At 42.9% G+C, this 13,202-nt stretch overlaps 1 protein-coding gene across 2 annotated transcripts in view; it reads right to left on the bottom strand.

The window, feature by feature from the left end:
- Nucleotides 1-13,202, bottom strand: part of LOC105023799 (copine-5) — a 110,705-nt gene that overhangs the window by 27,918 nt on the left and 69,585 nt on the right. For both annotated transcript variants that reach the window (XM_013136389.4, XM_013136388.4), the window contains 4 exons: nucleotides 12,305-12,408; nucleotides 10,857-10,961; nucleotides 5,643-5,684; nucleotides 5,138-5,213 (listed from right to left, as the gene is read on the bottom strand). In XM_013136389.4, coding sequence (XP_012991843.1) covers nucleotides 5,138-5,213; nucleotides 5,643-5,684; nucleotides 10,857-10,961; nucleotides 12,305-12,408 — 327 coding nt within the window. The remainder of the gene's footprint in view (nucleotides 1-5,137; nucleotides 5,214-5,642; nucleotides 5,685-10,856; nucleotides 10,962-12,304; nucleotides 12,409-13,202) is intronic.

Genomic DNA, 13,202 nt, shown 5'->3' on the forward strand with positions numbered 1-13,202 from the left:
AACATTTTGACAACGTTAAGCTTTCCCTAAACCTTAACTGCTGACTGGAAACGGAATTTCCCCCAGTTGGGAGCCCCCAAAATCATCATGTGGGGACTGAACGTTCCGGTTTTGCTACTGCATAATGCACACCCAGTGGAAGAAAAGGTTGTGAAGGACGGTCAGTGATTGGGTTGGGAGGCCACGGCAGATAACGGAGAGCAAACAGAACGGATATCATTGTGTATTCAGGGCCCGAGGCCACAGGACGGGATGTATAATAAATGCAGGAACATGCTAGTAAAATGATCAAGGTCATATGAAATGTCCTTAGTGCATATTCTGAAGGTTTCATGTGCCCACACACACACGCACGGACACACACACACACGCACGCACAGACACACACACACCTTGTAGTGACCTGTGTTGAATATCAACTCGAAGGCAGCTACACTGTCCTCCTCCCCTTCATCCCTCACCTCCCCCATTCTCCCACTGGGTCAAATCACACAACCGGTCTCTCTCTCTCTTCCTCTCTGTCTTCCCCTTTTTTGTGTTGTAGCATTCATTACAATGAAGAATTTGTGTCTGAAAATATAGAGAGATAGAAAGAGATGTGTCCCTAAGCTGTTGACATAATGTTAATAATTTTAATGATAATAATAACTGTATAGAAATATTACAACGCTTATTTTCCTTGCACTGCTCTCATCTTGGCAGGCTGATGAATAGTGTGTCTCACTGTCCCTCATCTCTGTTATATAGTGTGTCTCACTGTCCCTCATCTCTGTTATATAGTGTGTCTCACTGTCCCTCATCTCTGTTATATAGTGTGTCTCACTGTCCCTCATCTCTGTTATATACTGTGTCTCACTGTCCCTCATCTCTGTTATATACTGTGTCTCACTGTCCCTCATCTCTGTTATATAGTGTGTCTCACTGTCCCTCATCTCTGTTATATAGTGTGTCTCACTGTCCCTCATCTCTGTTATATAGTGTGTCTCACTGTCCCTCATCTCTGTTATATACTGTGTCTCACTGTCCCTAATCTCTGTTATATAGTGTGTCTCATTGTCCCTCATCTCTGTTATATAGTGTGTCTCACTGTCCCTCATCTCTGTTATATAGTGTGTCTCACTGTCCCTCATCTCTGTTATATACTGTGTCTCACTGTCCCTCATCTCTGTTATATAGTGTGTCTCATTGTCCCTCATCTCTGTTATATACTGTGTCTCACTGTCCCTCATCTCTGTTATATAGTGTGTCTCATTGTCCCTCATCTCTGTTATATAGTGTGTCTCACTGTCCCTCATATCTGTTATATAGTGTGTCTCACTGTCCCTCATCTCTGTTATATAGTGTGTCTCACTGTCCCTCATCTCTGTTATATACTGTGTCTCACTGTCCCTAATCTCTGTTATATAGTGTGTCTCATTGTCCCTCATCTCTGTTATATAGTGTGTCTCACTGTCCCTCATCTCTGTTATATAGTGTGTCTCACTGTCCCTCATCTCTGTTATATACTGTGTCTCACTGTCCCTCATCTCTGTTATATAGTGTGTCTCACTGTCCCTCATCTCTGTTATATACTGTGTCTCACTGTCCCTCATCTCTGTTATATAGTGTGTCTCACTGTCCCTAATCTCTGTTATATAGTGTGTCTCACTGTCCCTCATCTTGGTAGGTTGGTACAGTGGGGAGAACAAGTATTTGATACACTGCCGATTTTGCAGGTTTTCCCACTTACAAAGCATGTAGAAGTCTGTCATTTTTATCAAAGGTACTCTGCAACTGTGAGTGACAAAAATCCAGAAAATCACACTGTATGTATTTTTAAGTAATTAATTTGCATTTTATTGCATGAAATAAGTAGTTGATACATCAGAAAAACAGAACTTAATATTTGGTACAGAAACCTTTGTTTGCAATTACAGAGATCATACCTTTCAGCTCCCTCCAAATATTTTCTATTGGGTTCAGGTCTGGAGACTGGCGAAGCAACTCCAGGACCTTGAGATGCTTCTTATGGAGCCACTCTTTAGTTGCCCTGGCTGTGTGTTTCGGGTCGTTGTCATGCTGGAAGAGCCAGCCACGACCCATCTTCAATGCTCTTTCTGAGGGAAGGAGATTGTTGGCCAAGATCTCGCGATACATGGCCCCATCCATCCTCGTCCTGTCCCCTTTGCAGAAAAGCATCCCCAAAGAATGATGTTTCCACCTCCATGCTTCACGGTTGGGATGGTGTTCTTGGGGTTGTACTCATCCTTCTTCCTCCAAACACGGCGAGTGGAGTTTAGACCAAAAAGCGAGATTTTTGTCTCATTAGACCACATGACCTTCTCCCATTCTTCCTCTGGATCATCCAGATGGTCATTGGAAAACTTCAGACGGGCCTGGACATGCGCTGGCTTGAGCAGGGGGACCTTGCGTGTGCTGCTGGATTTTAATCCATGACGGCGTAGTGTGTTACTAATGGTTTTCTTTGAGACTGTGGTCCCAGCTCTCTTCAGGTCATTTACCAGGTCCTGCCGTGTAGTTCTGGGCTGATCCCTCACCTTCCTCATGATCATTGATGCCCCACGAGGTGAGATCTTGCATGGAGCCCCAGACCGAGGGAGATTGACCGTCATCTTGAACTTCTTCCATTTTCTAATAATTGTGTCAACAGTTGTTGCCTTCTCACCAAGCTGCTTGCCTATTGTCCTGTAGTCCATCCTAGCCTTGTGCAGGTCTACAATTTTATCCCTGATGTCCTTACACTGCTCTCTGGTCTTGGCCAATGTGGAGAAGTTGGAGTCTGTTTGATTGAGTGTGAGGACATGTGTCTTTTATACAGGTAACAAGTTCAAACAGGTGCAGTTAATACAGGTAATGAGTGGAAAACAGGAGGGTTTCTTAAAGAAAAACGAACAGGTCTGTGAGAGCCGCAATTCTTACTGGTTGGTAGGTGATCAAATACTTAAGTCATGCAATAAAATGCAAGTTAATTATAAAAAAATCATACAATGTGATTTTCTGGATTTTTGTCTCTCACAGTTGAAGTGTACCTATGATAAAAATTACAGACCTCTACATGCTTTGTAAGTAGGAAAACCTGGAAAATCGGCAGTGTATCAAATACTTGTTCTCCCCACTGTATATAGCATGCTGCCAGCCTAGAGCTCTCTTTGTTCTCTCCCAATAGGATTTGACACTTTTCATTATCTGAGGTTTTTCGAAACCTCTAATTATAGTTTCACATTTTAGGTAGTAATGTTATGTAATTGTTTTGTATTTTATGTATTTTGTGAGGAAGTGTGTCTCTGTCTCTGTTTCTTTCATAGTGTGGTGATCACACAGCTTTTTCCACTAGAGAGCCAGGTTTTCCTGTGATCTTCTATCTCAAAAGCAAAGCAGTATTTTATTACTAGTGGATATTGGCCCAATTCTGCCCTACATGTGTTTTTATTCTACGGAAATGTAGGAAAATCTTCCAGAACTCTGAATGCAGGGTTTCAATGTGGCATTTGTCCCTATTAGGGACATTTTATTCTGCAGGTGGAACACCTCGTTGTCATAAAGTTCAGTTGGTAATGAATAGTAATATGTGGTTTAATGCGTTTTGCTGTGGCACAGAAAAGCCCTGTTAGTTTTCTCTGTTTATTCGCTATATTCAGACCACACCATCCAGTTGAGCTTATATTTTAAACATAAAAAAGTGGTTTGGTTGAATTCCCAGACGTATGGTCTTCTTTAGATAATCGTTACCAACACTGTATTTCACCCCCATTGACAGCCAGGGGCCAGGGCCTGACCACGTGGCTCAGGGGAAGTCTCTTCTCTAGGCCTCGTGCTGTGGTGGCAGCCGGCTCAGGTCATTAATACTCTGCCGGTGGCTGTGGATTTGTGTTTTAAGTACCGGCCAATTCGTTTATGTAAATATTAGCACAGGGCCGAGACCGCAACATCAGCAAAGGCCCTGGCCCGGGCCCCCATCTCTAACGCTCTCTTCCTCTCTCTCCAGCTGTGCTGTCATCGAGTCACACAGCACATTCTGTTTTGGCCACTGCCTCCGTTAACCACAGAACCACAGTGGTCTGGTTGTCACAGTCAGTGCTATGCTGGGCTGTATCCAAAATGAAACACTATTCCTGATATTCTGCACTCATTCTGACCAGGTGCCCATTCGGTCAGGTAGGACGGAAACCTTGTGTTCTTAATGTGATTGACGGAGACGGCATTGCCTTTGTGAAGGTTAATGAATGCACTTCATTCTGCCTTGTCAGCAGAGTAAAAGGCCACGTCTGCCTCTTCATGGAGGAACTTATTTTGCCCCCCCCCCATCTCTCCCCGCTAAGCCACATTCATGACTAATTCAGCAGATAATGTAACGTGGCAACGGTTTTAATGAGCAGGGACCAGTCAGAGACTCCAAGGGGCCGCAGCTAATGTACTTAAATTCAGTTCACCACACAGTCACCAGCAGCAGCCCGAATCACACCCTATTCCCTGTATGTGACAACACTTCTGACCTCAGCCAGTTTGGTGAAAACTATGGCACTGTGAAGGGATCGGGGCGTGCATTGGGAGTGAAGCACTCTGCAGGGGGCCTTGGAGGGGTAAGGAGTTGGCTTAACATCCGGGCAGGGCTGTGGGTGACAATTATAGCCATGATCAAGTCCTCCACCACTGCATTTCCTTATCATCCCCCAGAGTCCCTAACTGCGCCGCCCTAGTGGCTGCAAAATGCCACTGTGCTGAAAGGCATTTTTGCGTTTCCTTGGAAGGCTGCTCTGCATATCGGGGGGGGGGGGGGCAGAAACAGGAACATCTGACTGGGATCGTTATTCCACTTCAGTCTACAAGAGCCTGTTTGTTTGTTCTGTTGTTCTGGTTTATTATGCTGTTTTATCTGCATGCCCTCTGGGAGACATAAAGATTTAGTGCAGACACATTGCCTGCATTGGGTGAGTATGCGCTCTTTCTCTCTCTCTCTACCCACTTTCCTTCCTTTTATATTTCTCTCTTCATCCATCTCCCTCTCTTTCTCTTTTTCTCCTACGCCCTCTACCCTTCTTACTGTCTCTCTCCATTCTTCCATCTCTCTCTTTCTTACCCCTGGCCCCCCCGTCCCGTCCCGGTCTCCCCACACTCTCTGCCCTTCATCTTTACTCACCTCGTAGACATTGAACTGGCTCTGGCCCCTGGAGAGATCTCTGTAGCTGGTGGTGAATTCACCGATGAAGTCGTGGCTGCAAGGTAAAGCACGCAACAGTAACAAAATGTCCGCCTGTGATCGCCTCAGGGCGGTCCCTCTTGGGCACAGAAGCATGATGGATGGGTTGTGTACTTTTCTTATTAGTGCAGGAATGTCAGCCGAACTGCTGAAGCATTTGATAGTGCTTTAGTGGAAAGAACCAGACCATTGTCTATGATGGTTTTACCATCATATCCATGTCATTGTAAATTAGGTTCTGGATAGCTGATGCCAAGAGATTGTCATAATGCCACGTTGAGTGGTCCAAAATGTCGGCTGACATAATTAAGGATGGGATGCTTATTGGTGGTGGGTTGGAAAGGTGATTTATCTTGTAAAACATACTGAGGAAAAACATAACATAAAACACAACGAATTGCATGGATTTGTTTGTGTTGGTTGTGAGTGTGTGTGGTCTCCTTACCTGCCATCTCGGTCCCAGTCGTAAACCTCTGCCTTGATTGTCCTGTAAAACAACACACCCAAGAAGGAGTTAAGCTTGTGTGTGTGTGGTTGTGTGCGTGTTGTTAATTAGTACATTCATCTACTTTCACTGAACCGTCAGGGCAGAACTCTAGTAATCTCAGAAAGCTTCATTATAATTACTGTCTGATTTGAATTTAACGGGCAAATCTTCCGGGATTAAAACAACAACAATCTGGCTACTTCTTTGGTAAACAGCTGAGGGATTTTTCTTTGTTGTCAGGAAAAACATTCATCTTTTGCAAATCTGCCCTGTATAAAACACTGGTCAGGATAACGTATATTGCAGGTTGTGACAGTTAAACTAAGCTTGTGGGGCATATCTTAGTTATATTCTTCAACAATGGCTATGCATTATTCAATATTCATATCAAGTCCAAAAACGGATGTACAAATCAATCCCACATGGCTCATTTAAGATGCCCAAGAGCCTGCTTCCTAAAATACTTTCGTGTGTTTGTTTGGTCTCTGGAGAAGTGGAACTGGGCCGTTAACGCTCAATGCACATTATGAAAATGGAAAATTAAATCAATACATTGCAGTTCACATAACACCCTTGAGACAAAGTGATTGAGGGAAATGCATAAGAAAAGGTTCCAGAAGAGCATTCGCAGTGCGAAATCAAAAACAAATATATGATCCTATCATGAGAATTTAATGTTTTGACAAAGGGGTTGAAGTGATTTAAAAAACACATTTGCTATTAGCATACTTTGAAAATAATAATCAAAGAAAGCGAGTACGTTTTAAACAGCAAATCATTGGAAAATGCGCTTTGCTAATTGCTATGACTGTGGAGTTTCAATAATGTCGAGCTACAAACATAACAACTAATTGAAGAATGTGATGTTGAAATAATGCTGTGCTACAAACATAGTGTCTTACTGATGTGAAGTTGAAATTAAACTGGTGTTAGAAACATCTAGTCCACACACACGCATACTGTTGCAAAGAAAATGTCAACAAAGTAATCATCGGTAGATTTGCCTAAGCAAGGAATGACAAAATGACATGTGCAGTTGGGAAATTATATTAGAAGACTGAAGTTTAATATCAATCCGTTTTATGAACATAAACTCACTTTCTGCTGCAAAACAATGTTAACCTGATAGTCAGGAAGTGGATTTCCCTCAAAATGGACAGACAATAAGGAAATCTAATGTATAAATGTAATCAGTGTAGTTTGTATTAAACGGGAGGGCGAGAGGGACTTCTGAAATAATTTTACAAAACTTTTGGGGTGTAGCTCCCCTGCCTGCCAAAGTTAGACAGCCAACCCCTAAAGCGGGAACACATGACGATGATTTGTGCTCCAAAAATAAATAGCAGGAAACCCAAAATTAGCCTGGCTGTAAGAAAGCCTAAGATGTCACCAACATCCTCTTCTCCACACCACTGAGCCTCCCATTGACTCCCCCCCCCCCCCCCCCCCCCCGGGCCCCTGTCAATCAACCATCATCCTCTTCTGATGTCCTGGTGTAAACACACTCTAGATATGAAAATGAAGAGGTAACGTCACACGCTCTAAGTCTGCTCACAACAACTTGGGACATGTCTGACTGAACAAGCAGGCCTTTCTTTTAAGGACATGTCAACACCGCTGTGTTTAAAGAGAAATAGAGAGACACAGAGAGACGAGGGAGGGAAAGAGAGAGAGAGGAGAGAGAGAGGAGAGAGAGATAAAAAGAAACAGTGAGAGAGATTAAAAGAGAGATTAAAAGAGAGAAAAAGAGGGAGATAACAGAAGATACAGTGAAACAGATAAAAGGAGAGATAAAAGGAGCGACAGAAATACAGATAAAAGGCCAAAGAGAGGAAAAAGGAGAAAAGAACAGAGTCAGAGAGAACAGAGAGAGAGAAAAAGAGATGGGAAGAAATAGAGATAAAATGAGAAACATTGAGAGAGGGAACATGAGAGAGAATCCTTCAGGCCAAAAACTTTGATTGACACGCATGAGAAGGGACTGATGTGTTTTGACACGGGACAGCCCTTCTGATGACTCTCTCCTGATGCGCCAGTCAAAGTCAATTTGCATTACCAGAAAACCCCGAAGGCTCCTTCCTGATATTATAAACTGGCTACCAATGTAATGTGAACATTAAAACATTATTTTCTGCTAAAGGTATTTGCACCCTTGCCCTTTCTTCAAATAACTCACAGTTTTCTCAAAAAAGAATTTGGTCTCCAACTTTCTTTATTTCTTTATTAATATTACATTACATTTGTTTTTGGATCAAATATATCCATTTAAATCAGAAAATGACCCAAAATTATATTGCAAAAAAATATTTTGTAGCACAGCCTTTGGCCAAAGATAACTTCAATAAAATACTTCAAGTTGCCTTATGGCTTAAATATACCACACCCCTCATTCCTTATTGCATAAATATACCACACAATTTACCTTATTGCATAAATATACCACACAATTTACCTTATTACTTAAATATACCATACCCCTCATGCCTTATTGCATAAATATACCACACAATTTACCTTATTGCATAAATATACCACACAATTTACCTTATCACTTAAATATACCACACCCCTCATGCCTTATTGCATAAATATACCACACCCCTCATGCACTATTGCTTAAATATACCACACCCTTCATGTACTATTGCCTAAATATACCACACCCCTCATGCACTATTGCTTAAATATACCACACCCCTCATGCACCTTTGCTTACATATACAACACTTTTCACCCAATAAGCATTCAGGGCTAAAACCACCTGGTTTCTAAAACATAACTACAAGAAATAAGTATGTATAAATGTATACTGTATACATTATTTTCTCGGCAAATCATCCATGTTTGAAATGGCAAGCTCTTCTCTGATTGCTGGAAATGGAACAGACACAAGCAATGTGACAGAGACAGTGGATATGTAGGAGGGGGTGATGACACGGACAACTCAGCTTAATCAGAAAGATAATTTCATGCATTGCAATCACACACAGCCGAGCAAGAAAAGAACAGAGCGTTCAAAAGGCAGAAATGATGAAACAGAACAGTGAAAATGGGAAAAAATAAGTCGAACTGAAATCTACGATGACCCCCAGCTGTGAACTGGCCTGCTGTTCATAATGTGACGTAATGTACACCCCAAAATACGCAGCTCTTAATGATGGCACCCCTTTTCCAGATGTAGCGCGTCACATTTTACTAGAGCAATATAAGACCCGAGGGGCCCTGGTGAGTCTTTCATGCTGATAAGCCTCCTCCCACTGGGGAGGATTTTAAAAATGCCACTTAGCCACGGGGGCACGATATATAACACCAGTCGTTTCCCACAGTCAGTCATTGTGCTTAAACATGGGCTCTTCAGGTGAATGAATGACTTAGACGAAAAGGTAATCGCAGTCAGTTTCTTAACAGCAAATCTAGAGTGTGATTCACATGACTACAGCTACGATTCAGGCTCCAAAGACCACCCCTCTGTATGTCAATCTCGATGTCTCCGTCCGCCTATATTTCTGCGGTTCTGTGGTACTGTCAAGCTGCCCGGGCCAATTACTTCAGCGGGATGGTGAGTTGATCAGACAGACAGCGTCGGACAGACGGGGGCACAGGGAGACGAGACCAGCGGGTGACAGCCGACTGCGGACTCCTGTGGTGTGAACGATGCTCCGATAGGGCTCGGGGTGACGGGTGAGCTGTCTAGCACATGTTCACATACACACACACACTGAAAAATACACACACACACACAGAAATGTATACACACACAGAAACATACAAACACACACACACACACACACACACACACAGTGGCACAAATGCACACACACGCACACACAGAAACGTATACACACACAGAAACATACAAACACACACACACACACACACTGGCACAAATACACACACACACTGGCACAAATGCACACACACACACACACACACACACACACACACAGAGACTGCAGGTGTCCACTCCCCACAGATTTAAGTCTCAGCCCTTCAGGAACAACTCTTGCACTCCTACTCTGTCACTCCTTCTGCGCCTCTCCTTCTGCGCCTCTCCTTCTCTGCATCTCTGTCCACGCATATCTTTACTTCACCTGCTGCCACTCCTCTCTATTCTGCTGCACCTCCTCTCTCTCACCCTAACCTCTTTTGTTACCTTTTCCTTTCTCTCTACTCCCCTCGTCGTCTCCTCTCCACCTCCCTCTTGCACTATTTTACTTTTCCTGTTAGGTCTCGCCCTGCTTGTCAACACTCCCGCTAAGCCCCCTGTTCTCTCTCTTCGTCTTCCTCTACCACTCTCTCCATATCGTCCTCTCATCACCCTCTCCTGGGGATACGCATTAGATAAGGAGAAGACCAATGGCAACATATTCCCCAGTCTGTATGTAGTGCACTGCTTTTGACTGGGGCTCTTCTGAAGTAGGGAACTAAAAAGGGGATAGGGTGTTATTTTGAACATCGCCTCGGGCAGGAGCAGCCAATCAGAGTCTTATCTGGAATTATATTAAGCCAATGATCAGCCAGGCCAGGCCAAGCCATGCTCCAGCAGGCAGTGAGTGAGCAAGAGACAGACAGGGAGAGCGAGAGAAAATTACAGGGAAAAAATGAGTGTAAGAGAGAGTCTGAGAGAGTGCCAACAAAGAAGAGATAATGACTTTCCATTTGAGCCACAGAAAAATTTGCTGAAAAAAGTCAATGGTGTTTAAATTTGGAGAAGCACAGCAAAATCAAAATTATTACACCACATATCAAAATGCCCCACCACTCTGATAGGCTAGACAGAGCAAGTGAGGTCTGATCGATACTTATAGGCTTGAGAGAACAGGTGAGTGATGATGGGCTAGAGAGAGCTGGTGAGCGCTGATAGGCTAGAGAGAGCAAATGAGTGCTGATAGGCTAGTGAGAGCAGGTGAGTGCTGATAAGCTAGTGAGAGCGGGTGAGTGCTGATAAGCTAGTGAGAGCAGGTGAGTGCTGATAAGCTAGAAAAAGTAGATGTGCTCTAATAAGCTAGATATAATATTACTATGACTATTTTAAAGAAGGGATCTCTTGAACACCTGAATTTCCACAAAAATGCCCTTTAAAATGCCAGTACAATTTTCTCAGTAAATATTTGATGGATTCGAAATACTGTGTGTGTGTGTGTGTGTGTGTGGTGTATATGACAGCAGTACCTGTTAAAGTCTCCATTGCAGATGGCCCTGACTGGGATGGAGATGGGCTGCCAGACGGGGTTCAGAGTGTTCTTCACCACCTCAGTCTTATGGCAGATGGTGAACCTGGAACGTACCGGCGTGCGGACAGACACAGAGAAATAAACATGTGTCTGATAGCAACAGCTGCCGCAGCAGCCAGACCTACAATGTACTGTGACGTTGACTTCTAACAACATAGGTCAGCGTCAGTGCCTCTGTCTGGATTGGTTGATCTGTTGTCAGCTGGATCCCACAAAACACCACTGTCGTTACCGTTTACAGCTGTTCCGATCCACTTCCCCTGCCTCTTCTCTCACCTGCCTCTTCTCTCACCTGCCTCTTCTCTACCCTGCCTCTTCTCTCACCTGCCTCTTCTCTCACCTGCCTCTTCTCTCCCCTGCCTCTTCTCTCACCTGCCTCTTCTCTCCCCTGCCTCTTCTCTCACCTGCCTCTTCTCTCCCCTGCCTCTTCTCTCTCTACAGTTCTTCATCTCTGTCTCCCTCTTCGTCTCTTTCTCCCCCTCTCTCCCTCTCTTTCTCTACCTCCCAGTCTCTCCATCTCTTCGTCAATGTTTTTTCCCTCTTATTTTCAATTCTATTTTTATGTAAATTCAGTTTTCATTGCGAAGGGCTTTATTGGCTGGGGAAGCATTGTCAAAGCAAGTGGAAAATAATTAAAACAAAATAATTGACAAAAGTGGAAAAAGGAAATGAAGCAATCAGAAGTTCCAAGTAAACATTACACACACAATAAGTTTCAAAATAATAAAAATGTAGACCTTTTTAAATGGTATATTGTTAGCTTTGTACCGTGTAGTAACCATTTGGAAACAGTTGAATGTATGAATGTCATTCAATGTCAGATCTAGCCTTTTGGGGGCCCTAAGATATGGGAGTTTATCAACGTTTGATTTCAGATCAAATTCTTTGTAGGACTTCGTTATATACGTGTTTCTTAATGTGGTCAAACATGCCAGGATGTTAATGCAGCTCTGTTTCCGCCTCATTTTGTGTGCAGTTTGCTTTCTCCTCTGGGGAGCCAGGTCTGTTTATGGCATCCTCTGTCAATAGCAAGGCCATGCTCAGTGCTGTATATAATCAGTGCTTTTCTTAATATTAGGTCAGTCACAATGGTCAGGTATTCTGCCACGGAACAGTCCGTTTAGTCCAAGGTGACATAGCATTTTGCTGTTTGTTTGTTGAGTTAATCTGGGGGCAGTTGTCTTCTGGTTTGGTCGAACTTTGTAGATTTCTCTGCCACTCCATCTGGCATCCCTTTCTCTCTCTTCATTTCTCAATTTCTCTGTCACCCCTCTCTCTTACTCTCCCTCTCTGATCTGACAGCGAACAGAAGACATCATACAGTAGGCCTCAGACAGTATATCTATTTGATCAAACGATTAGAATAAAGACAGAAAACAAACTCACGTCCCATCCTCATTACTCCTGTAGAACACCATGAAGGGGTCCGACTTCCCAAAGAAGTCCTTCTTGTCCAACTTGTGGGCACAGAACTGCATGGTGACAACTTCCTGAAACAGAAAGAAAGAGGTTGATATAGAAAGAGAGAGAGAGAGAGAGAGAGAGAGAGAGTGAGTGAGAGATAGAGTGTGTAAATCTCTAGTGGTTCTACAGGCTGTTTGTTTTCTTGGGATTGTGTTTTCAATATGGATAAGACAAGATACACAGATCTAAAGCAGTGTTAACCCAAAACATGGCCTGCATCTTAACAAGAACAACAGGACAAAAGGACTTATCACATTTAAATCCAAGATAAACAATACAGATTTAAATGTATTTAAATTTGTGATCCGTTATTCAAAACAAACAGTTTTGAAGTTTTAAATGTGTGACCTGTGTATGTCCAGTGGTATACAATGGATATAAAAAGTCTACACACCCCTGTTAAAATGCCAGGTTTTTGTCATGTAAAAGAATGAGATAAAGACAAATCATGTCAGAACTATTTCCACTTTAATGTGACCTATAATGTGAATTATTCAATTAAAAAACAAATTGAAATCTTCAATTTCAAAAATGAAAAATAAAAACCTTACAATAACCTGGTTGCATAAGTGTGCAGACCCTCTTATAACTGGGGATGTGGCTGTGTTCAGAATTAACCAATCACCAATCAAACTCATGTTAAATAGAAGTCATTACACACCTGCCATCATTTAAGGTGACTCTGATTAATCACAAATAAAGTTCAGCTGTTCTAGTAGGATTTTCCTGACATTTTCTTTGTTGCATCTCAGAGCAAAAGCCATAGTCCGCAGAGAGCTTCCAAAGCATCAGAGGGATCTCATTGTTGAAAGATATCAGT

The sequence above is a fragment of the Esox lucius genome, chromosome 12, assembly GCF_011004845.1.
Source record: "Esox lucius isolate fEsoLuc1 chromosome 12, fEsoLuc1.pri, whole genome shotgun sequence".
Taxonomy (NCBI): Eukaryota; Metazoa; Chordata; class Actinopteri; order Esociformes; family Esocidae; genus Esox; species Esox lucius.